The sequence below is a fragment of the Achroia grisella genome, unplaced genomic scaffold (genome assembly GCF_030625045.1).
Source record: "Achroia grisella isolate CSIRO2021 unplaced genomic scaffold, CSIRO_AGI_Agris_v1 utg971, whole genome shotgun sequence".
In the NCBI taxonomy this organism is placed as follows: domain Eukaryota; kingdom Metazoa; phylum Arthropoda; class Insecta; order Lepidoptera; family Pyralidae; genus Achroia; species Achroia grisella.
The window spans coordinates 877,267-905,012 of NW_026713077.1; the positions used below are offsets into that span (position 1 = coordinate 877,267).

General features: G+C 35.9%; 1 protein-coding gene across 1 annotated transcript in view; it reads right to left on the reverse strand.

Moving 5' to 3' along the window:
- Positions 1-452: 452 nt before the first annotated feature.
- Positions 453-27,746, reverse strand: part of LOC131854238 (inactive dipeptidyl peptidase 10-like) — a 156,830-nt gene continuing 129,536 nt past the window's right edge. Inside the window, exons 3-18 of the mRNA XM_059205369.1 lie at positions 17,130-17,224; positions 12,382-12,509; positions 11,446-11,609; positions 10,537-10,754; positions 9,854-9,956; positions 8,873-8,994; positions 8,162-8,415; positions 6,912-7,077; positions 6,255-6,398; positions 5,574-5,714; positions 4,855-4,946; positions 4,463-4,583; positions 3,871-3,944; positions 2,345-2,505; positions 1,579-1,775; positions 453-602 (exon numbers count right to left, since the gene is read on the reverse strand). Of these exons, the coding sequence (XP_059061352.1) occupies positions 453-602; positions 1,579-1,775; positions 2,345-2,505; positions 3,871-3,944; positions 4,463-4,583; positions 4,855-4,946; positions 5,574-5,714; positions 6,255-6,398; positions 6,912-7,077; positions 8,162-8,415; positions 8,873-8,994; positions 9,854-9,956; positions 10,537-10,754; positions 11,446-11,609; positions 12,382-12,509; positions 17,130-17,224 (2,330 nt within the window). The remainder of the gene's footprint in view (positions 603-1,578; positions 1,776-2,344; positions 2,506-3,870; positions 3,945-4,462; positions 4,584-4,854; positions 4,947-5,573; positions 5,715-6,254; positions 6,399-6,911; positions 7,078-8,161; positions 8,416-8,872; positions 8,995-9,853; positions 9,957-10,536; positions 10,755-11,445; positions 11,610-12,381; positions 12,510-17,129; positions 17,225-27,746) is intronic.

The following is a 27,746-nucleotide window of genomic DNA, read 5'->3' on the forward strand; positions in this document are numbered from 1 at the left end:
TTTATTATAATACTCATTTTATAAAGAAAATCCAAACGGATATAAATTTAAAGACTTTAATTGATTATGTCTACACGAGCTGCCGTTACCGAATGTACATTACTTTTAATATATTTCTGTTAAGGATTTTAATTTATTTCTTTTTATATGGATATTAATTTGGCTGTTTTACTATATCGTTACAATTTCGTTACAGTAAGTTTTGAGAAAGACTTTATTAGTTACTTCATTTATCGTTACTATAAAATAACGTAATACCTAGTTATAGTTACAATCGTTATTTTGAAACTGTTTTTGAAACAATAAATGAACTGCAGCACGTATATAATTATTGGAATCTATTATACATGTAGGATTTTGTATCTTTTATCCATAACTTTGTATAATAAAAAAAAATAGGCAAGTAGGATTCAACAGTCACAATTGGGGTACCATCACCCCTCGTGTTCTGACTAATCTCTGAAGGGGAACAGTCCCCCGACCCCTCCAGCGTCCCAGTCCGCTACTTCCACCGGCCCGAAGCATTCGTCGAAAAATTGCTCCATAGCTTTATGGAGGTGAATTGAGGAACTCCCAAAATCGTGTCCCTCGTCAGGGTACACCTGGAATAAGAAAATAGAAATTAAACAACGTAATTTTTTATGCAAGTGAAACAATTAGAGTAGACTCTGAAAAGTCGCATGGGTGTCAACTATTTCAGAAGCCAAGTAGCATCTGTGTTACCTATATTAGGCAGGCAAATTACTGGATAAGATGCATAACATGTTAGTCCTTTAGAATGGCAACGCCTAAGTGGTATTACAGGGGTTACATGACACCTTACGTCCATAGTGCTGTTCATGTATATAGGCGATAGCTACCGCTTTTCACCAGATAGGCCATCATCTTGTTTGAGTTGAGAGAGTAGCAGGCGGCGCAGTTTCTTTTTTTTTATTAAATTTATTTGTTTCTCTACTGTTTTTATTATCCCATTTTTTTGTATTATAAATATATTATGTAGTACTTCAGATGCGATTTCAAGAGTTATCTCATGCGCTTTCACATCACCGACAATTCATACTGCCCATGTGATGGAAACAGTGAGCAAACGTTTGAACATCTCTTCAATAATTGTCCTATTTTTGGAAGAGCCCGTTACGACCATGAACAAGTGTGCTGAATGCATAAAATTGACTCCCCCTACAAGTTGACCAGTATCATTACGAAGCCGGAGACTCTGGCTTCTTATGATGCACTTGCTAAAACAATCGTGAATAATTTAAATAAATGCGTAAATACATAAAATATTATATTATATATAAAATAGCACATATATGTATATATAAACATAAACTATTTCATATATAAATAATGTAAATATGTATATGTGTGTCATCTATATAAACATATACGATAAACACCTAGTGAAACACAACTAGTCCTACGAAAACTTCTGCTGTATCAAATCGCAGCTGAAGTCAATACATGTTAATAAAAAAAAAAAAATGTCAGTGAAACAGATAAAATAAATAAAAAGAAAAAAGTTTTAATTGTACAATGTGTTCGTCTGGAGGGGGTATCAGGCGGCGCGGTGCGTACCAGGTGCGAGTAGAGCGCGCCGGCGCGGATGAGGGCGCGCGCGAGTGCGAGCGCGTGGTGCGCGGGCGCGGCGAGGTCGGCGGAGGCGTGCGCCACCAGCAGCCGGCGCGGCGGGAGGTTGCCCGCGCGCCGCCACACCGCGCCGCCGCCGCCGCCGCCGCCGCCGCCGCCGCTGTACCGCTCCGTCCAGTACGAATCTGCAACGACACTCGGCAGCTGCCTTTACACGTACGCTCTTTCACGCGCGTACCGGGTTTCTCCCGGGAAAGAGCAAGGACGTACGTGCGACTTATCAAGGAATTTTCTTTCTTTTCTATACAAGTATAATATATATTGGAATTACCCTTAAATAAATTAAAAACATCTGTTAAATCATATTTACTGAGCGAGGCCTATTACTCACTAAACGATTACTTGAATGACGAGCGTGCATGGCAATAGTTTTCATGTTCGGGATTTTCATTTAATGTTAGACTTAGACACCTATATAAATACCTATGTATTGTAAATAAACTGGATTTTAATTCAAAAAAGTAATTCAATTGAGTTTGAATTTGCCATTTGTTCTTCTCAATTGGATCTATATACCGAACTGGACGGTAGGGAAAAAAATAAAAAGTATAGCCACTGACAATCTTTTATAAATAGATTATAAACCATCCTTAAATATAATCATGAGTAGCATCAGAAATAATGCCCAACGCTATCTAACCTAACATAACGTATAAAAAAAATTAAGGGTACATCTAAAATCTATCGAACTAACTGTAGTGCCGTAGATCTGTGAGCGGGGCCACGGCAGCCAGGCATCGCGTGACGTTCCTGGCATCATCGGCCGCGAGAGCAGTGGCCGCGCCACCGCCGTACCCTCGGCCCCACACACCCACCCGTGTCCCGTCCACCATTTTCAGGTTATCACGGAGATATCTGATAATCAAGATGATATTAAATTGAATTAGCTGCCTTTATACTCTTTCATTAGCGAATTTTCTTTCAAGTAAGCGTGTGCTTGTAAAGGCAGACAAAGACGCTTGCGTAATCAAATTACTGATTTGTTAGAAATTTATATATCAAAGAGATGTATCAGAAACAATGCATACTTGAAATATATGAGTAATCACGCGCCAAATAGAACATTTGTTAAACACACACACAACACAAGATTGTTAAATAATTACTCACGAATGCGTGAGTGCGTTTATCTATGAAAGTGTTGAGTAAACACATAAAAATTAACCGTCATCTAAGCCGGCCCTTCATTTTTTTTTTTTATACTACTATGGTGGCAATCAAGCGTACTGCACATCTGATGGTAAATGGTTACCGTAGCCTATGAACGCCTGAAACACCAGGGGTATCACTTGTACGTTGCCGACCCTTAAGAAACCTTAATATACCCTTCTTGAAAAACCCCATGCTGTAGTCTCGTGGGAAAACCTCGGCAGGAAGTTCATTCCACAATCTAAGTGTACGCGGGAGGAAACTCCTCAGAAATACTCTTCTCTTATAACTCTTCATATTAGATTTAGAATGTTATTTGAATAAAAACGCATAAAAAAATTAATTGTTCGGTAACTCAAGTTAGGTGAATAGATACCACTAATACCACTTCACGCAAACATTTAAATGCTGGTTACATGAACCGTTTCAATTCACGTAATATGATATTGTATTTCGAAGCACGTTGCGAAAAATGTACTAAGATAGTTAAATGTTAAACGTAACAAATTTATAACTACAGTAGCAAAGTAACGGTAATTAACTAACTACAAGAATATCGTAGTACCGACACGATACAGGTGCCACACTAGATACTTTGTACTCGGTACCATTACCACTATCAAGTATAGGTACTGCTTTATTAAAAGAATTTTCTAGCTCTTTTTTCTTTCATCCGGCAGCTATGTAGACTGACCCTGCTGTTCTTTTATCAATTTTAACATATTATTTTATATAAATTTAATTAGCTTTATTTTTTAGATCGCACATTCTTTTGTTTATTATTAAAGTTTATGGTCAAATTGAGACATTATTTGTTTATAATCATACTAAATGTTAAATACATTGGCGACCACTAATAATGATCTACAATACATACGATCATCATCATCATCTGCTTCTTCCTTATCCCATTTATTTGTGGTCGTCGTAATATGTTTTTCGCTTCCATTCAACCCTGTTCGCAGTCATCGCGTTATTTACTTCCTTTCTTACCATATCATCTTTCACACAGTCCATCCATCTCTTTTTTGGCCTTCCTCTGCCCTTATAACCAATATCTACAATACATACGATAATACAGCGATTTGGTCCTCGACGTCTACCGACAGCAGTTTGTTGTATATCTCAGTTTTCAGCTCTTCACCCTGCAAAGAACATATTATTATTCATCCAGATTCATCAATAGTTGGTGATATAGTCCAAACAATATATACATATTTGTCTAAGACAAACATATGTAATTTTCAATTTGAACTATCTATAGTGATATTTTACAAATTAACAGCTTTTCACTAAATGCATATGATAGTTTCGTATGTATTTAGTGTACGGTACATAGAATAGTAAGAACATTACAAATATTTTCTAGGATTATCTATCTATCTGTTTGTTCGTGGTAGTTTCTGAGAGACCTGGACCGATTTTGACGAGACTTTCACTCACAGATAATGTTATAATTCGTAATTTAGGTTACTTTTATTATAGAATATTTATTTATTTTAATAATAAAAGGTAGCAGATAGCTAATAAAAACAAATTAAAAAAAGTCAACCCATTTTTAAATTTATCGGAAGTCCTCAGGTTCATGTATATAGACAACAGTTACCGCATACCATCTTCTTATCAGCTTGTTTGCCATTCCAATAGCAAAACAGCCACTAACCTGTCCGCCTGATCCCCTGGCGTCTATTTCAGCTACGATGAAGTTCCTGGCCGCCGCCAGGTACCAGCCCCAGTCGGGCCACCACTTTTCCGTCACCAGTTGCCCGCCGGGCTGTGCTGACCTGCAGAGCATCATACTGTAGGATCACACATAATTTGCAAAATACAGCTGCTCGCTAACTATGCAAGAGGAAGCTCTTCTAAAACCATACTGTCCAATACCACTTATAGGTTCCAGCGTGTGGAATGAAATATTTCCTTGAAAATGAAAGAATGAATTCCTTGTCGATGTCAATTTCATTCCAATCGACGAAGTGGTAGTAAAGAGAAAAGTTAATAAAAAGTCATTTACATTCTCAGATTGGAGTGTTTACAATGTTAATATACACTCACACATGTAATACTAATGGTAGAGGCAGGTCATCCGTTTCTCTGAACCCTGGCGGCAGCAGCAGACGCACTCTAGCTTCTCGATTCGTTTGTACCTGCAAGTAAAGGAACTGATAAAGACTAGTTCTGTTCTACAATATTATGAAAATAAATAAATACGGGAAAAACCAGAGTTCTTTCATCGTTCATCGTTCTTCTATCAGAGTTCATCCAGAGATTTATTATGATCATCATCATCGCAGCCCGGAAGACGTCCACTGCTGGACATAGGCCTCGCCCCAAAGATCTCCACGACGATCGGTCCTGCGCTGCTCGCATCCAATGCCTTCCAGCGATCTTGACCAGATCGTCGGTCCACCTTGCTGGAGGCCTTCCCACGCTGCGTCTTCCGGTCCGTGGTCGCCACTCGAGGACTTTACTGCCCCAACGGCCATCTGTCCTACGAGCTATGTGCCCTGCCCATTGCCACTTCAAAGTCGCAGTTCAGTCGTTTATTATGATAAATGAGGAGAAATTTATTTTTTTCTTTTAATGCATGGTATTTTTTCATTTATTTATTTACTACAGGCAACTTAATATTTAATGAACGAATCAACGAGTGATCGATTGAACAAATGAACGAAAGAACGGATGAACTAATGAACGAATGAACTAATGAACGAATGAACGATTGTATAAATGGATGAATAAATAAATAAATAAAGATCCTGTTTTAGACTCACTTCGACCCTGAATACTTTGGACTGCGGCTGCGCTAGCGCCGCAAACTTGTGCCTGAGAGGCGCCCCGTCCCACAGCAGTGCGCGGCGTGCGCCCGACATCGAACACACGAACGTGGCCGGCGGCCCGGGCCCGAGGCATTCCTGACGGAAACACCGATTATAATAATGTTCATGTAAATGTTCATCAGTGTACGGTTTGATGCAATGCAGCCTCTCAAACTATCATCATAGGTATATATATATAACTATGCCTTACAATACTTTACATACTAATATTGTAAAGAGGTAATGATATCTATGTTCCTTTGTTCGGGGTAATCTTCGGTTCGTTGCGTTGGCCGGGTAACGGTTAAAGTTACGCAAAAATATGTATGACGGCACTAATCTCCTCTAAAAGTTCTAAAATAAAGATCGTTCCGAACCATTCCATTGTCATCTATTAAAAATAGTTATTTTTTAATTCATTGACTAATTCATCTGGAACTTTTCACGATGGTTTACAGGGGGAATTGCGTGGAGATCGAAGTGACATGGTACATTGCTAGCAAGAGGGTCCTAAATTAGGACCCTCTTGTAGGGATGGTAAGTAAAGAGTAATAGGATTCCTAATCCCCATTACTAATCATCCTCTTTTCTCCCTAACCCAAATATATTATATAGTCGATCATTATAAATATCTACCTGGACATAGTACGAGAAGTTCTTGCTGAAGAACACCCGGTTATAAAGGCAGACGGTGGGCAAGGTGTCATTCTCATTGGCCACATGTGGGAGTACAGTGGACGTGGGCCAGGCCGGTAATGATGATGTAGAGTTCCCACTTTCCTGAGCAAATTAAGAAGAAAATAATTATCTAGTGGATATGTTAATAAGCTTATTTTTGATTTGTACACTAATTGGAATGGTCATACTTTATTTATGCTAAAATTTAAGAATTTTACTATACTAGCGATCCGTCTCAGCTTAGCATTTATGCATTAAAGTTTTGCATTTCGCATGTTACAAATCTTTGAATTTATCGGCTTGTTCCATACTATAATACGCATGTATTATACATATAAACCTTCCTCTTAAAACACTCTGTCTATTGCTGAAAACTGCCTGAACATTCATTGCAAAATTTAAAAGAGAGCAAACAGACAGCGAAAGTTATTTCGTTTTATATTATGTAAAGAACCGTATATACTGTTACTTTGAAATAGCAAAAACATATCTTCTTTGATTTTAATTATTTGTATGTATCGATAATGCAGAAACTAGAGCCGAAGTTATTTCGGTGATTGAGCAGAAAGATTGCGTTGCATAAAAACCCTTATTATAGAACAAAATAATTCTTACCGGATCTTCACTGGTTGGTTCAACTGTGGAATCAGATGGAAGAAATTCCGCCTCCGGGCAGGTGAGGCAGTGAGCTGGTGGTGGCCACGTCATCTCGTCTGCTGGCACTGATATCCGGTACAAGTGTCTCTCACCTGCTTTGTCCGGTGCTGTACCTATTAAGTACCTGAAATATAGACATTATTGACTTCATAAATCAATATTCAAGCAATGAATGTGATAGTAATAAAAAGTATTCTTTGATAATATAGCTATATAAGTTTGTTGTTTTATATAGAACTTAAACCAGCAAAAGTACAGGAACTACATATATGCTGCTATTTTTTTGACCTTTTATATTGTGTAATTGTAATTATTTCTATGGCGCCCCCTAGTCATCATCCAGGACAAAAGTGGCGGAAATACAGTGTCCGTTGTAGAAATCTTTCAGTTCAGTCAAAAATAATTCAAAATATCCAGTCTATAAGGTACATTGCATGTATCAACCTTGTATTCGTCATCCTTGACTTCTCCTTTTTTTATACTACGTAGGGAGCAAAGAAGCCTACTGCCCATCTGATGGTTACGATTATTGTAGTCTATGGATAAATCACTGGAGGTGTGCGTGCGTTGCCGACCCTTAAGAGTCCTTGTAGACGTAGTTAATTCCAATCTATGTGTATACTTGGCGGGACGCAGCTCCTCCATTCTTCAGAAGGCAAAACAATTTTCAATGTAAAAAGTAAGCAAAAGGAAGCGCCTGGTCTCACAAGTGTACCTACCTCGGACAGTACAACCAAAGTATACAACCAAGTAATGCAAAAGTTTTATCTATCTAAAGGTTTTTTGATTTTGACCAGATATCAACTCACGACCTTTCGGTATAAGTTTGTATTATTAATAATTAAGCCACGACGTTAGTGTTCAATGCGAAACTAAGTAGCTTGGTGATTTCCATGGTCTTAATACCAGTTGCTGAAATTCACCATCGGTCTTCACCTTGCATTTTTCTAGATACTTTTTGCCACGTACAACCACATTGTGGAATTCACCATCCAGCTTCCAGTTCGATATTTCTGAACCGATATAATATTGAAACCTTTAAGAATAGAGCTTATTCCTTCTTAACAGGCCAGAAAAGCACTTGCAATTTCCCTGGTGTTGCGGGCGCTGATAGGCGGTGGCAATCACTTACCATCAGGTGAGCAGCAAGCTCGTTTGTACTTATACTGTACAAAGTCATTTAAAGGTAATATGTACAGAATACTTACAATAATCTTCTTCTGTCGTCCCACCCAACGACCTGGGTAATCTCATAGTTGCCCTGTGTGAGCGCGGTCTTGGTGTCCTGCGAGATTCTGACGGCGTGTCTCCAGGTGCCGCCGCCGTCGGCGATGGGCGCGGTGGTGAACAGCCCCGCCTTACCACCCGCCAGCGCCGCGCCGCCGCACCACCCGCATTCTTCTGTCGTCGGCTCTGCGCCGAGACCCGACCAGCGAGTACCGTCCGTTTCATCGCGAAATATCTGAAAGATAAAAGAATCTTCTTGGTTTATGAACCCCTGGTACTTATAATATTTGATGGTCACTTTTGAAACAACTTTAGGGATTTGTATCTTTGACATCATCTTACAAAAAGTGACACATTATGAATTATCCTTACTAACATTATTATCTAATCTGTGCTAATAATATAAATACGAAAGTAACTCTGTGTGTCTGTTTATCTGTCGTGCTTTCACGTTAAAACTACTGAATCGATTTAATTGAAATTTGTTATGAAAAAGTAATCTTGAAACTTATTTATATGGCTTTTTATAATTAGCTTAAATAACTTTAAATGTCACTATTCGACATGCACGAAGTAGCGGGTGCACTAGTACCATATATATTTATGTGTTATTAGTATTATTGTATTGACTTGACTATTCGGCGTCGTTGTCTGATCTGTCACACAGTCGTAAACATGTGGTGTCAACTTACATCTTGGCAATTGTATTGTGCAGCGTTGCAGATGCTGACTATGGAGAAGTTCTGAGGCCTGTTGAGTAACAACACAGCTATCTGCCGTTCTGATATCCATTCCGTCCACCTTACGTACCAACCTGTTTAGAAACATTAATCAATTATTAACAGAAACGTACCACTTTGGTACTGGTTCATCTGAATAGAATAGAATAGAATTGATTAGAAAATTCTTTATTCAAATAAATTTAATTTAAGCATTTTGAATAAATAATATATTAACAATAACAGCAATAAATAGTCCAGGACAATTCACACAACGTCATCCTGTCCCATAATAAGCTGAGCTTGTGTTATGGGCACTAGACTATTGATAGAAATGGAATAGATATTTTCTTGGTAAATACATACATAATTATAAACAAATAGATATTGAAATGCTCGCTTACAATGATGTAAATAAATAAGTCATGTATATAGAAAACAACCAGCCAGTCGTACTCATGAATACGAATATTCATTCCATGCGAGGAATCGAACTCGCGAGCAACGGAAGCTGCTAAACAGCTAAATCATCATCATTGCCTTGCCTTTATCCCATTATTTGTGGTCGGCGCAGTATGTCATTCTCTTCCACTGCTCTCTATCGGTCGTCATATCTGAACATACTCTTCTTTTATTCATATCATCTTTCACACAATCTATCCATCTTTTCTTAGGGCGTCCCCTCCCTTATCCTAAATTATCGAGTAAAATTGAAGTATCTGTTTGTAATTAACAGATTCTGACTGAATGCTTATGAAATTATATACATTAAAAAATAATTTAAAATAAATTTGACCGTCTGTCATATCTCTGAAACGGCAGGACCGATTTTGAAGTTACTTTCACTAGTAGATAGCAAATGTTATTTGGAGTAAATATCATTTATATTATATCCAGACAAAATCGCGGGTAAACAGCTAACTAGCTGAAGTTAGAATAAGTGATTCGTCTTACTTTTATCTACTGGCGGCGAGAACTGTATTGGATGTGGGAACAGATACTTCAGCGTCTTCAAACTGACCACGTACACCGTCGCTACAGGATTATTTGTATTCACCTGAAAATAATATTTTTATTCGACAACTGTGATGCTTAAAAGAAGAAAGACTTACTAAAAAAATAACTATGCAAGAGACTGAAAAACTGTGACTGGCATATACGTTTGCTTTAAACTTCCAAAGTACTTACAACTGTGAAGTGAATTTACTGATGTTTGTGAGTCACTATATAGGTAATTGTGCAATGTAACATTCAACTGATCCTATTACTATTTATGATCATTAGTTTTTTAATTTCTCCATTCGAGGGTAGGTTATTCATAATTTATATTATTAGATTTCATCACAAATAAAAATGCCCCTCAGATCGATCCCCCGTCCAATTCCAACGGGGATCGAAATTATGACGGCCTGAGTCGAGGTTCGCACCCCTAGCGGTGCCCTCGGACTAAAGTCGTATCCATCAGGCAGGAGTTGGCCTATAGCCGCTCCACAAGTCCTTCCGCGTGTCTGGAGTGCCATTTGCACTCGTCCCCTATCGTTCGGTAAAGCTATAAAGACCAGCTGCGGCCAACAGCATTCGAGTGATTAAAAGATATGTAACATAAATAAACGAATTAAAATATAAAGTATACTTACTTTGGGGTACCGTAATGTTTTTATGGTGGGGTACGCTGGAGGCTCCTGCTGGTCGAGCCCGTACCACGGGTACTTGTGCTGCTGCACCTGAGTATTGTTGTATGTTATATACATCAGGGTCTGGCCATCCGGACTGAACCACAGTGCTCGGTCCAATCTTAACACTTCAGTCTCATACAGAAAGTCTGGTACACCGTTGAAGATCACACCCGGCACCCCTGGAAAGACACAATCATAATGTCTATTACTTGAAATAGAAACAGACAATCTTTATTCTAATAAACCTAATATAAACACTAGGGGAGATGTGGATAGTTAGTAATGGAGACTAATATCCCCATAGTTAGCAATGTACCATGTAAGGTTGACCTCCACGTGGAAACCATCGTGACACATTCATGGTGTATTTACCACCATTCCATTATCATCCATAAAAAGTATAAGCACTTTTTAACAGTTATATATATATATATATATATTGATTCTTATTCTGATTCGGATGCTTCTTTTCACAATAAGAATGAGCGTGAAACTGGTAACTGTTGCTCTTTTACACAAGAAATGCATGTGACAAGCAACATAAAAACCGCTACTCACTCATTCTTTGTGCAATCAGATAACGTTATTAACACTATGAATTTTAAGTTACTTTTTTTTCTACAAAATACGATTATAATTTATAAACTATTCAATTTTCTAACAATCTATTTTTTCAGAGAAAGATGTTTTTTAAAAAGATATTCAACAAAATTAATATTCTTGCTTTAAAAATATATAATCATTTGACATTCTTTTAGTATTGATTGTATAAACTGAACTGGACGGTACGCCAAAAACTTGACATTCGTAAGTGATTAAAACGTAAAAATCTTTTTAATATCTGTTTTTTAGGTGTAAATTGTATCTTACCACTTTTAGTAATTCTGCAGACCAGAGTCTTGAGCATCTTTGGCTTGTAGTATATGTCGTTGTCGTGCACGAACACCAAACCTGCACCAGTAGGGGACCACTCGGCATACTGCAGCAAGGGTGCCGTCCGGTCATCTTCTACAGGAGACACGGGGATTTTGTTCCTGATGAGGACACATATAGTTAGTATAAAAGGACAAGATCTGTATGTCCATAGGTCATAGTTAGAATGAAATGGCAGATCAACTCACGGCCCACAATGGTAAACACTAACCGTTAAAGTTGATTTTCCAAAACTGTTTTAAGTTAATTCAGTTTATTTGTTTTTTCGGGATCAGATCAGGATCAGATCAAGGGATCGATACAAGGTTAGATCAGAGGGGTGAGGGAATGCAATTTATTATTAAGTTTACAATACATAATATGTCAGTTTACATATATCAGAATTTCAATAGCGATCTTACAGCGCCGTCTAACGCTACGTAGTTCAAACTGGGTAGTTTAACTGAGCTTTTTAGCTGTAATGTACTACAGCTAAAAAGCTCAGTTTACACAGAAAATATATACTATAAAATTTGTTAGTTTGCTCGAATATTACTTATAATAATATATTTACACGTAGCTTGTAAAATAAATTACCTGCCGAGGTTTTTTTGAGACTACGACATGGGGTTTTTGGAAGGGTTTTTCATGAAGTGCCGAGCTGTCCGTGATGCTATTCATGTATATAGGCGATGGTTACCACTTACCATCAAGTCGAACAGAGGTTTACTAGCCATTCGAGTCATAAATATTTCTCCTTTATACATATATGGAGTGTTTTGATTGGTAATATATGTTTTATGTAGCCAAAGTTGGTATACAAGATATATATAGTATGTCTTAATTGGAAATATCTGTTATTTACTTTATAATATTAAATGTTTGAATACTCGCCTGTTTATGACGTCGTACACGTGGTACCTGGCGAGCCGTCCATGCCTCCAGCCGGGCCGTACGTCTGATATTAACAGGACGAACTTGAGATCTGCCGACACTTTGAAGTCCACCGCGTTTAATTCTCTCTGGAAATTAAGTAATAAGACTCATTAGAAAACGCTACGCTACTCGATCTGTGTTGTATTAATCATATACAACCTTATTTGAATAAAATAACAGCTGAATTTCTTGTCAGTTCTTCTTAGCTCGAAGACACTCCGAACTGACCGTATATTTAACATGTAATAAGTCTGTAATAGATGACTACATGAATAAAGATATTTTGATTTGATTTGTAAGACATAGACGAATTGTATATAAAGTCCACTTTTTCATTTGATATTTTTTTAATTTTGAGATAATATTTTTAATACTGTTCTTTTTATGTTTTTTGATATATTTCGCTTATATTCTTAACGTAGTTCGAAACTGCATTGTGACATTTTTTTATGAATGCTGTGGATTACACTGGCTACATGTAATTTATGCTCATTCATATTCATGCTCATTGCATGAGCATGAAGTCAGATCAGTTAGCCCATCGTAACAGTATCACCAAGAATTTACCACAATGGTTTCCAGGGGAAAACGCGTGGAAGTCGTGATACAGTATATTGCTAGCAATGGGGTTATTAGTCCACATTAATAACAATTCCCTTCTCTTCTGCATTGTGATATTGTATTCTACTATTATAATCTACGTTTTCATTACTTAAACACCAATACAGTCCACCAATCTTTTCCGTTCTGTGAGATATGTCAGTCAAATTATTGGGTAAGTAGACAAATATTACTTGTTTTAAACTATTCCGTCTCTCGCCTGCCTTGACTGTTATTGCATTCCAAGTTGTATTGAAACAACGATAAAGTTTCAATTGTTTCCAAGTATTGTGTATTGCTTGTGATAAATGTACAAACATTTGTATGTGTACAGCACCTAATATTTCGCCGTCTCGCCGCCATTTGTAAAATGCGGCGCTGAGAGAAATTTCGATTTAATCGTATCGGATATTCGTTTTTTTATCATTCCTACTGGGAATAATTTATATCGGGAAGTATTGGAGCGATATTCTTCCTTTTTTAAGATTTTTCTCATTAAAATGATCTCGCAAAATCTCAAATATATAGAAAAAATTATGCCTGTTTGTAATTTTATGTCAGCTTTTCACTAAATGCATATGAAAGTATATACGCTATTTGCATCAAAAAAATATTTGTATGTCTATTTATTAGTTCTTGCTAATCTCTGAAATAGCTGAACCGATTTTAACGGGACTTCCACTCGAAGATAGCTAACGTTATAAGGCAAAACTTCTACTACATATATTTAAGAATTTTTATAAAAAAATATTATATAAGGTTTCCATTTAACCTTTTCTGTTCGAGTCCCTAAAAAAGACAGCTATAGACGTGTCAAAGAATAGGAAAACACCAACGTGTCAGTAAATGGTAAGATGGTAAGCTTTATCCTGATTTATTGTTGTTAGAGGCAAATAAAACAGGCTCGGAGAGACGCGTGAAGCTTAGGAATGTGTGAACGAACTAGGCGCCTTACCTTATTATGTTTTACAGGGGCAGACTTTGTAGAAATTTGCCTTAGGTATTCTCAGTCTCACATATTTCAGCCGAAAAGCAGCTTACTTTGTAAGTTATAGTTTTCTGGAATGGCAACGCATGTGGGGTGGAACGGATGTCGCGTGGTAACAGAAGTCTGTAGGTAGGTACATGGGCTCGATAGGTTTAGAAGATCAGCTTATTTCTGATGGTCGCGGTTCTGATTCTTCGCTCAAACATTCGTATTCATGAGTATGATTGTTTGTATCGGTCTGGCTGTTCTATGTTCTATTCTATGTATAATATGTATGTATTTACGAAAAAAATATCTATGTATTTGTATCAGTTAACTAGTACCACAACACAAGCTTTAGCTAGCTTAACTTAGGACTAGAAGGCGTTGTGTGAATTGACCTGAGATTATTATTATAATATAGGTCCAGGTTATACGCAACAAGACAGTTAACATTTAAGATCATCGGCTTGTCAGTCCAATTATATACAAAAAATTAAGGCTTAACTTCAACCGGCAAGTACTTTTGCTTTGTGAGATAGGTATAGCCTCTTGATGGGCGGTTTGTTCGACTAACTAAAAGCTAAGGATTAATTATAATAGTATGAACAATATAAAAAAAGCATAGAAATCGTTTAACTTAGCCTATCTTAAGAGTGTGCCATACATGTGGATTGTTATTTTGTTTTCTTTATTGTTTTTTCGTTCTCAACCGTGAAATTTATTTTAAAACTTGCTAATAACATAGATGGCACCACATGACTGATCATCTAACAGATTAGAAAAGACACAATTTTACATTGTACAACTTTGGAACCAATAAGAGAATAAATAAACGCGTACGAGGCAGGCAAACAATTCAGAAGAAAGAAAGAAAGAAAGAAAATATTCAGTATTCAGGACGTATCGACGCGCGTTTATCTCACGCACAATTACTTGGGACTTGCGCCGTACATTATCCTGTATTGTAAGAGCCATATATAAATAAGATACGTTTATTTATTTATTTGCTCTTTTGCACACAAAAATGTCATGGAGGACGTAATGCCTGATGGCATTCTGTACCAGTCAACCGTCGCGTTGATCAGACATAATAAGGCGGTGCAATTTAATACAAATATAAAAAAAATAGATAAATATAGAAAATCTACATATCTTATATATAAAATTCTCCTGTCACTGTTTTCGTTCCCATACTCCTCCGAAACGGCTTGACCGATTCTCATGAAATTTTGTGAGCGTATTGAGTAGGTCTGAGAATCGGCTGACATCTATTTTTCATCCCCCTAAATGTTAGGGGTAGTTCACCCCTAATTTTTTTTTATTTTAAGGCAAAACTACGTTTGCCTATACTAACTGTCCCTAGTATATACATACAAATATATAATCATACTAATATACCTATGCAAAATATATAATTACATATACAAAAAATATATAAGCTTGAGCAAATATAATATAAAATTCAACTATAATAAATATTTATATAGTCTCAGGGAATATATCTTCAGATAGAAGTTTAGCTGAATAGTCTTAGAGATATTACGAATAATGTTCACGCAAGGATCTCTTCATGATGAATTTGGTTTGACATCTTTCTCAGGCTAACAGGAAGTACTATCCAAAAATTGATTAGCAGAAATTGTGAAAGATTGAGATAAGAAATTAAAGCATTGACTCCTTCTCATGTATGCAGCAGTAGATTAGAAGAAGAGCGAAGATATGTGGATGGCCTCCTGTTACAATACAGGATAGTGTCTATTATTATCAGAGGCCAAATTGTCACTATTGTAATGAAATCCCCAATGAAATATGCCGCAAAATCGAGAAAAATGAAAATCAGACGAAGTTGCGCGTGTTGTATAAAAATCTATATATCATATTGTTAACACCTTATTGTTATATCATTAACACCTAATATTACTATTTATTTATTATACTAACCATAATTACCTATATTTGGCAAATAAAGTATTATTCTATATAAATAAGTAAACTCGAAGTGTATGTTTGTAATTTCTAATTAACAGCTTTTCGTTAAATGCATATATATATACATAAGGTACACCAAAACATTTTAGAAATATTGCCTGAGTTTAAGTTTTCTTCTGGCTAATCTCTAAAATAGCTGGACGGATTTGACGAGACTTTCCCTAGTAGATATCTAATATCATAAAGAATAACTTAGGTTACTATAGATGTAGAAAGATATTAATAAATAATGTATGGTACATTATTTATTATTAGATACAATAGATGTAGAAAGGTTATTTATTTTAATTTCACATGGACGAAGATGAGATGACTGAGAATGAAGAATGGCGGGACTGAAATAAAGGTTTAACGTTTCATACTAGCTAATGAAACGTTAAACAATTTTTTTAGTCCCGTTTTCACAGCTGCAAATTTATTTTAGTTTGGAAATACGAACGAATCAACGACTGGACAAAAGGTGCGTCAACAAAATAAATAGCGCTGGAAATTTGTGAGTTTATACAGCACAGCTACCTTTGCTTTCAATACTACTTCAATGAATATTGTTTCAATATTGCATAGTAAATGTCCATTGTATATCCAATTCAATGTCCTTCATATTGAATGCAATAGACATTTTATGAAGTGATTCTTTTTTTAAACCCTTGTGTTGAAAATATTATAAGTTTCACTTGTCTGTTTGTTTATGTGTAATGTGTAAATGGTTCAAACTATAAAAGAAATTTAATGTTCAAGTGCGGTTATACGGTTTGTGTCAAATTCTATTTTTTATTACATCAGATAAAACGTTGATTATACTTGAGTTCGCTAACAATTTAAAAAAGTTCGCCGTCAAACATCAGCTACTTACCAAAAAAAGTCCCGTCAAAATCGGTCCAGCAATTTCTGAGTTTAGCCGGAACAAACAGACCGATAGACAGAAAGACAAAAATTGTAAAAAATGTTATTTTGGTGTATGTACCGTATTTATATTCATATGCGTGTAGTGAAAAATGGTTATTTCAATATTACAAACAGACACTCCAATATTATTTATATATATAGATGTATAGATAAAACCGCCATGATCTCCTATTTTATTACCTATACAAGGCAACAAAAAGGCAGGCAACAACAGGTAAATAGCAGATGTAGGAGTACTCACAAATGTGGAGTTGTTCATTAGGAGTCTGGTGGTGAAGTTCCTCACGTTGAACAGCGTGAGTCCGCCCCACCGGTCCCGAAACACCAGCTCCTCATCTGCAACAAGCAAACAAACGATAGGTTAACAAAATTGTGTCATCAGACAATTTCTATTATATTTTAATACTATGAGAATATCTCTGAACAATTCACACAGCGTCATCTAGTTCCAAGGATAGCAGAGCTTGCGTTATGGGTACTAGTCGACTGATATAAATACTTCTTTATATGTATATGTATATATTTTGTAAATACATACATAACATGGTTGTTTCAGTATTGTGTTATACCGAAATACCGATACAAACAATCATACTCATGACTACAAATGTTTACACCGTGTGAGGAATAGAACTTATAACTATCAGAAGTAAGACGATGTGCTGAACCATCCAGGTGCAATAGAGGTCGTCGATATAGAAGGTTAAATATTCGTACAAAGCCGGGCCGATACGCTAGTGTTATATTATATATTTCTAATAACAATACATTTTGGTGTCTACAAAAACAACGCCGTTAATATTAGCAGCGCCTCAGGGAAGATGTCAGAAAAAAATGTCCGGGCGTTAATTGAGATTTAATGTTTCTCGTTAACGGAATGGCGAAATAATTAAATTTCCCCTCGTATATGATCGATCAGCTCGTGGAATTTCATGTTTATGATGTACTTCATAAATATCAAATTCTTTAAGAGCTTGTGTTATGTTCCTCTGATATAAATACTCAATTTTTTTTTATATAACTAACAACCCTTCGCGGTTTCGTACGGATATATTATTATACATATATATAAACCTTTCTTTATTTATTGCTAAAAACTACATTAAAATCTGTTGCGTAATTTAAAAGATATAAGCGGACAGACAGCAGTGGCGACTTTGTTTTATACTATGTAAAAATGTCTCGACTATGGTGGCATCTGAAGAAGACGACTGAAAAAAACTAATATCTTTTTTTGTAAATACATTCATAATATATATCCAGAAAGAAAACACCGTGCGAGAAATCGAACCCGCGGCAATCGGAAGTAAAGCGGTGTGCTAAACCACTGAGCCTATCGGTATATAAAGTCTACCGCAATGAATATGTATTCAAGTAACATTTCAAAATCCTCATTACGTTTTGTAGCGTTTAATGAAGTAACTTCAAAGACAATGGGGACAATTTGAACGTTTTCGTTTAAAATTATTGAAGTACTAATTAGTATTGAGTCGAGGGGCTCGTTAGTGGCTCAGTAATTAGTTACCTGACTTTAAACCACTTCAATTTATCCATGGATTCCATTTTTATTTCGAGCTTGTTAAATTCTGAGCGCACAATCAATCAGCGACTATTCTATGATATATATAGGTAACGTAAGTAATGTTGAGAAACTCTTTTGATATTAATATATTTAAAGTTTCTTTTTTGTATTCTCTAATGAAAAACTATAAAACAAAATTATAAGTTAATTTATATTACTTCACTTAAAATTGTATTACTGTATATTTCTACAACAAATACAGCTCAATCGCTTATTGTGTTTCAGTTTAATAATAATATCTCAAACAAATTCAGACAACGCCATCTAGTCCCAAGCTAACCAGAGCTCGTGTTATGGGTACTAGACAACTGATATAATGGATACCTGATAAATACATGGATGCATTTTTTTTGTAAATAGATACATATTATACATAGAAAACAACCAGACCGATACAAACAATCATACTCACGAATACAAATGTTTGTACCGTGCGAGGAATCGAACCCGCGACCATCGGATAGTAAAGCGATATGCTAAACCATTAGACTACCGAGGCTGTCAATAATCAAGTTTAATCAAAATATTTTTTTGATAAATGATTCATTTTGCAGCCAAACGCGGTAAATAGTTATACGCATCACTGTGGTACATTCAAAGGAAGATCAAATTTATTAACTACGATTGTACTGGTTTCTTCATTTTTAAATCATACTGCGTAAAATGTTTGTGTACGTGTATTTGTTGTTGTAAAATAATAACATAAATAAATATAACATATCTATATATCTATCACTACATTTATTTTTAAGTATACCCAACAGTGGATTCTATGTCCTTGTGTTTAAAATAGTGTTTCATAAAATCATATTTATAAAATAATTCTTTTAAAGGTGACAAATAAACATACATACTTTGGAATCTTACTAATATTATAAATACGAAAATTTGTCAGTGTAGATGGTTAATAGTTACTCTTTCATGTAAAAACTACTTAACACATTTTGATGAAACTTTACAGTAATATAGTTTATACATCGGAATAACATATAGGCTACAATTTAAAAACATACTATGATAATTGCGCAAAATATAATGATTGCAATTGAAAACAAGAATTTGTACAAAATTAATATAAATTTTAAATGTTAGATGACCGAGTATATCGGTGTTTTATGGTAGTAATCCACTGGTCTACAACGACCGAAGTTACTGGATACATTTAGATTTATAATAGAAAGTCATCAGTCTTTCTAATAGGCAATTACCTCAGCAATTCAGCATTGCCCTTACAGGCCATCCATTTCTTTTTCCGCTTTTGTTACCCATAAATTATATTGGTTTTTGCGTAACCGGCCATTTGGGAGTCAAAAAAGTACGATCCTATTTAACTTTGCAATTATTTCTCTTAATTTTTTGTGTAATTGTAATGACAAACAATCTGACGGTCCTCCTGATGGTAATTGGTAACCGTCGTCTATATACAGGAACAGCATTACGAAAATCACGTTATCATATTACTTCCGTGATATCTAGGCCTCTTGTCTTGTAATTTCATTGTCTAACATTCTCCCTATAACTGAAACACAGTTTTGTAGTGACCTTAAGACTTGATGTGCCTAAATGCTGAATACATTAGAATCAAAAATAATAGGGGGGAAAGAGACGGAAGTACCTTCTCTAGGATTAATCTTTACAAAGTATAAAAATTACGCCACGGACTTTAATGTAGTTTTTAGTAATGGACAGAGTGATTCAAGAGGATGGTTTATATATATAATACAAGCTATGGGACAAGAGAAGAAATTCAAAGATTTGTAATCCGTGCGAATCTTGTGACGGGTCGCTGATTTCATTTTTAAATATTAAATAAAAAATTGACGGCAAAGTCTGATATGACGTGACGTTTGCACATTTTAAAATTTGGCTACGGAACGCTGTTCAGAAAATGTTATAAACGTCATTCAAATTTCAATATGACGGAAACCACAACATGGCGGGACGTTCCTTTTCATTACAACCCTTTCACTTGACGTGGGTGCGCATTAAAAAGGTTTTAATAGAATTCAGAGTAATTAGTCTTAAGAGACTTCAATCTAAATCGGATTTGGCGGACGTTTCATATTAAGGGATTGGACACCCACAGAATATTGACATTTCATAAATTATAATATATTAATATATTGACGACATAATTTGACGACCTCGGTGGTCTAGCGGTCTAGTACACCGCTTTACGACCGATGGTCGCGGGTTCGATTCCTCGCACGGCACAAACATTTGTATTCATGAGTATGATTGTTTGTATCGGTCTGGGTGTTTTCTATGTATAATATGTGTGTATTTACGGAAAAAAAAATATCTATGTACTTGTATCAGTTATCTAGTACCCATAACACAAGCTTTAGCTAGCTTAACTTGGGTCTAGATGGCGCTGTGTGAATTGTCCTGAGATTATTATTATTATTATTATTATAATTAATTTATTAATTAATAATTTATCGTTATTAACATGAAGTAATATAGTATTATAATGAATCTTACAAATATTATAAACGCTAAAGTTTGTGAGTTTAGATGGATGTTGGTTACTCTTTCATGCAAAAACTACTGAACGGGTTTTGATGAAAGTATTGTAATATAGTTTATACATCAGAATAACACATCATCATCTGCTTTTCTTTATCCCATTATTTGTGGTCGGCGTAATATGTTTTTCTCTTCCATTCATCCCTGTTCACAGTCATGTTGTGTACTTTACTTCCTTTCTTACCATATCTTTCACAGAGTCCATCCATCTCTTTTTTGGCCTTCCTCTACCCTTATAACCACCCACATTCATATGTAACACCGTCCTTAGGATATGATCTTCATTCCTACGCATTACATGTCCATACCACGATAGACGATTACTCTTCAACCTCTCCGACACCGGCGCCACTTTCATATTTCCTCTAATGTATTCATTCTTTATCTTATGCATTCTTGTCACACCACACATCCACCTCAACATTCGCATTTTAGTTGCATGCAGTCGTCTTTCATCCGTCGCCGTAAAGACGACTGCATGCAACTTTTCACAAGTTATAAAGTGTAAAGTTAAAAAGATATTGTGTAAAACAAAAAAGCGACTTTACATAGGCTATAAATTAAAAAGATATTATGTAAATTGGACAATATAATGATAAATGCAGACGATGTCGCGTCGGTCAGCTAGTATAATAACAATAATACTTCATTTGCCTAAAATACATGACTAATAAAGTAATTACTTTATGTTTAGTTTTGTTTAAATCCGTACCTACCATTACCATGTGTGAGACCACAAACATTCAGTGCGGAAACCTGACCACCGCTACTAAAAGCGTTACAAACTTCACCATTACTTATCAAACACTACGACACTTGTTTTAGCTCTATGAGGCATTGTCGGGCAATGAATAGAGTTTGGATATATTTTGGAAGCCTTTACTTTTTTTTTCTGTGTCCATCTTGCAATCAGCTGACGACTATGAACATAAGTGGTAAAAGTTACGTCGCGGGTAGAGTGTGATTCCCAGCAGAATCATCGTATGTTTAGGAGGTCCTGATTAGTCAACGGGTCCCAGTAACCTACGCCTTATAAGGCGACTTATAGTGTTGGTGACTATCAGTTGCTTGACTAGCATGTTATTTGGTGTAGCAGTGTTTATCTCTTTGGCTACTGCGTTTGTATTCTGCTTCGGATACTCATGACCCTCACAGGTGTTTTTGCAAACCAAGGAGCATTTATAAGCTGTTTGAAAATATTATTTTAATCCTTTTGTATTATGCTTAGGTTGGAGTTTGCAGCAGAACTTTATAACTGAATGTCGTAGGTCGGAAGCCTGGTACTAGTATTATTTAAGTAATCGTTTAGTGAGTAATAGGCTATACTCAATAAATATGATTTAACAGATGTTTTAAATTTATTTAAAGAGTTGTTACTTTTGGGTACACAATTTATATCGAAACCTAGCCTTTTAATTTGTTGAAGGTTGAATTTCCTCGGGTTATACGAAGGCTATCAATTCGCCCGGGTCGTGTCGACCCGGCAGAAATTGTCGGTATCCGGCGAGAATCGCACGTAATGTGGAATCTTGGAAAAATGTGTTAAGGCCGAGTATTATCTAAACCAGAGGTTTCCAAACTATATTTTCTCATAGGCTCTTTCACAATCTCACTGGTTTAGGTGGACCACTTCTGCGACATTGTTAAGATATACTCAAAACTCTTAAAAAATTGAACAGTAGAATAGAATAGAAATAATATTTATCCAAATACACTTAATATAAGCTTACCTTACTTTTGAACAGTTATATTTTTTAAATTCCACGACTGCTAAATGAACGAATACACATTACAACAAAGAAAGAGCAAGAAACTTGCATGTTGCTTCTTTAAATAATTGTAAATTGTAAATGTCTAAGTAAATACACATTATCAAGGAGGAGGCATGTAACAACCAACATATATGTAACTATGCGGCTGAGTTTTGATCTTTAATTATAAGTTGTATATGGCAAGGGAAGAATAGTATATTTAGTGTTGTACTGATTATAAAAAAAAACAGAATTACTAAAAATTTTACAATGCAAATGCAAAAACAATTTCAAAAAGTTGTTATAATTTTAATTGACTGGGATATACTTAATATATTTGGATTTAGTTTTGTGAAGAATAACTGCAAATCTCCCAGTTCTGTGTGTGTGTATGTGTACCACAGAACTGGAAAAAAATAAATGGCGTAAATGGTTACGTACCCCCATTTCTTTGGTGCCAACAACGAACGAGAAAACTAAACGGTGGTCGATTGGGGGTCTGCATGGACCACTTTAGGAATCACTGAGTTAAAATAATAAAGAGTCTTGACTTAGTGATTTACTACTCCTATTTAGACCCGAAGAAATACAAATGTATAACATAAATATCGAAAAACGCCGATAAACCTTTAAGCAAAATGTATGTAATGTGTATTATTATTATATCTTGGTGAACTCGTCACAGCGGGCACAAATCTTTCGAATTACTCTGTCTATTATCATTCCCCACTGTTTTTCTGCTCTCCCATCCAATTCAAACGGGGATCGAAATTACGACGGCCTGAGCCGAGGTTCGAACCCCTAGTGGTGCCCTCTGACTAAAGTCGTATCCGTCAGGCAGGAGCTGGCCTTCAGCCGCTCCATAAGTCCTTCCGCGGGTTTGGAGTGCCATCTGCACACGCCCCCTAACGTCCGGTGAAGCTGTAAAGGCCAGCTGCGGCCAACAGCATTAGAGTCGTCCGAAAAAAAAAGTTCTTCCGCCTGTGTACCGATATTGCATGCCACCCGCATGTCATCTCTATTTATTTATATAACTTCAATGCACAAAATACCAAGGTACATATGGCTGACTTAACGCCTTACGGCAATTTCTCCCAGTCAACCACAGGTTGTGCAAATGTAATCAATAAGAAAAATAATAACTATGTCATAATATATTTACTAAACGTAAGTACATGCAAACATACATATACAAATATATAAAATATATATAAAGCTATAGCTATAGCTATATATATATATATAAATATGAATAAAATACATACCTAAATCAAATATACCATATAGAGTCTGACAATGAAATAGCAACAGCAGATAGAACGTAACAAAAAAAAACAAATTCATCCCCATAAACTTTATACACCGTACTTAATACTAGATATTGCCTAATAATTTACATCAACAAGTAAGTAACGCCCCGATATAGATATTGTATGTATCAATTTCAATAAACCTTATAAAAGCACTTTGAATTTCTGTACACAAATGCATCGAGCAGCGTATTAATCGAGATATGTATCGATATATGCTTCATTGAACTATTTCAATAAATACGAGTACATCGGTATGGAATATCAATCGATTAATGGATTCGGATAAAGCACTCGATATATTGCTATTAGAGTAGTACTGATTGAGATATGATTATTTGGTTTAAATAATAATAATTGCCCAGGACAATTGACACAGCACCATATCATCATTATCATTATCATCGCAGCCCGAAAGACCTATACTTGCTCTTGCAGACTCCACTGCTGGACATAGGCCTCCCCCAAAAATCTCCACGGCGATCGGTCCTGCGCTGCTCGCATCCAATGCCTTCCAGCGATCTTGACCAGATCGTCTGTTCACCTTGCTGGAGACTTTCCCACTCTGCGTCTTCCGGTCCATGTTCGCCACTGGAGGACTTTATTGCCCAACGGCCAACTGTCCTACGAGCTATGTGCCCTGCCCATTGCCACTTCAGTGTCGCAATTCTTCGAGCTATGTCGGTCACTCTGGTTCTTCTGCGGGTCTCCTCATTTCTGATTCGATCACGCAGAGAAACTCCGAGCATAGCCCTCTCCATTGTCCTCTGAGTGATTCTGAGCTTGCAGCACCACCTAGTCTCAAGAAACTCTCATCGCCATCTAGTTCCAAGTTTGTGTTATGGATACTTCACAAATGATTTATACTTAGCTACATGTTTTTTATAAAACACTTAGACTAATACAAACATTCGTTCTCATGAATACAAATGATTGTATTTTGTATGGTATCAAATGATATTAGAAAATTTAATTGAAGAATTTTTCATGTATGTTTTAGTTGGTAGATTAATTAATACATTTGGATATTAAGTAAATTTAATAATATTGAGGTCGACTAGTAAAGATATTACAGTACTTTAACTGGATTCTAACTGCGTCTTATTGTGGGAGACACAGACGAGCGGAGAGAACGCTGCTTTTCAAATTACTATAAATACATAATAAATAATCCTATATAATTAACACAGCGCCATCTAATCGTACACTAAGTAGAACTTATGTCATGGGTACTAGACAACTGATATAAATACTTAGATACTTTTTTTTTGTAAATATATGATATACATAGAAAACACCCAGACCGATACAAACAATCATACAAATGAATACAAATGTTTGCACCGTGCGAGGAATCGAACCCGTGACAATAGAAATAAAGCGGTGTGCTATATTGTTACATCACCGAGGCCGTCAGACTATAGCTATGAACAGTGAAATTTTAAGGTTGTGTATTTTTAATGCCAAAAAATACACAACCTCACAATTTAACTGTTCTATCATCAACCTCTATATTTTAATAGCGATATATGGCAAAACATGGTTTGCCGGGACAGCTAGTTACTACATAAAAGCAAAATTATGATCATCTCTGATCACCGCCGCGCCGTACTAATGTTACTTTGACTCTTCCACGATATAGGCGTAGGCTAACGTGGACTCATGGATAAAATGTTACGTTAAGTTTTCCGAAATAAAATTCATTCTATTCTATTCTCCGATTTATAATTTGTCTCTACGTACCTTGACTAGATGACGCTGCGTAATTGTCCAGGGTTACCATTATTATTATTATTTAATTGTGGACGAAGTCGCAGTAACAACTAGTATAATAATGGGATTACAAGCGCCGGTTTGCTCAGAAGGGCATTAAGCTAACTGGATTGTGTCTGTACGTGCAACGTGCGATATTAAACTCGCTAGACACCATTAGCGATTATACAAGAACATACCAATATCATTATAAGGATATGACGTCGGATTCCAGATGTTTACCAGAGGCACAGTTTGTAGAAAGTCATCTCAAATCAATTCTAAATGTCTTAATGCATGTAGGTCTATTACAGACTCTTATGATATGTCAAATCTACAGTCAGTTCGGAATGACAAGAAACTTAGCTCTTTCTAATTACAGCTAGTTAACAGCATCTGCGTGGATACCTCAGCTTACAAAGCAAGCTGCTCTGTGGCTGAAGTAGATTCAGACTTACATAAAAAAACTAAGCTGCTTTTTAAATAATCATCATTGCCTTGCCTTTATCCTATTATTTGTGGTCAGCGCAGCATGTCATTCTCTTCCATTGATCTCTATCGACCGTCATATCTGAGCATACTTTACTTCTTTTTGAATGGCGGTCTTCCACAGTATGGTTTTCTAGAAACTTTTTGCCTCGCACATTGTGGAATCACCTTCCAGCTTCCAGCACCTTCCTTCAATGGTATTTCCGAACTGATACGATATTGAAACCATCAAGAAAAGAGCTTATTCCTTTTTAAAGGCCGACGAAGGCCCTGGTGTTGCGGGTGCTCATGGGCGGCGTTAATCACTTACCATCAGGTGAGCCGCATGCTCGTTTGTCCCCTGTGTTTATAAAAAAAAAATTCTTTTTATATAATGCTGTAATAATATAGAGACGTTAACAAAATGAAGTATATATAAAAGTTGCCGTTAGTCTGTCGTATCCAATTCATTGTTATCGAGTTTGCAGAAGTTAGAACAACAATTACTGTCAGTTGTAATTCGTTAGATCCTATTACTTGCACTATTATATCATTATTCGTGTGCTTTTATTTGTCGTGAACTAAAAATAACAGTAATGAAATGTTCTTCAGATGAAGAACATTACATTGTTATTCTTAATTAAGAGAAGAAGATTCTTCTCTCATTTCAATGCACTAAATGCACTTACAATATAAAAAATGCGCAAGTCATCGCAACAATCCCAGAATGTTTTTTGAACTGCGCATTTTTTAGATCTTAGGGCAGGATGATGGAGACAAAGGATAGAACATTAGGTGGGCCATAGTCTAGGATAGTACGATCATCATCTCAGCCCGGAAGACGTCCACTGCTGGACATAAGCCTCCCTCAAAGATCTCCACGACGATCGGTCTTGCGTTGCTCGCATCCATCGCCTTCCAGCGATCTTGATATGATATTGTAATACAGGAAATTAATATTTAATAATGTGTATTGATTTATTTAAACATCTCGGTGGGTTAGCAGTTTAATACACCGCTTAACTTTTGATGGCCGCGACTCGATTCCTCACACGATACAAGCATTTGTATTCATGAGTAAGATTGTTTTTATCGGTCTGGGTGTTTTCTATGTACTTATATTATGTATGTATTTACAAAAAATACATATCTAAGTATATCTATTAGTTGTCTGGTACCCATAACACAAGCTCTGCTTAGTTTGGGACTAGATGACTATTTATAAATTTTGATTTATACCGTTTATTGCACTAATTACAGAACAGAAAGCAATAGAAAATATACATTAACTGATACAAAAGGCGATCTTATCGTTAAGAAATCTCTTCCAGACTACCTTTGGGTAGATAGAGAAATAAAAATAAGAAAACGGTAGGTGGTGCACGTAATAAACAAAAATAATGAATTATCTTCGATTATTAAATTAAGTTAATATTATTTTTAAATATTAGATCTTGTCTTCAATT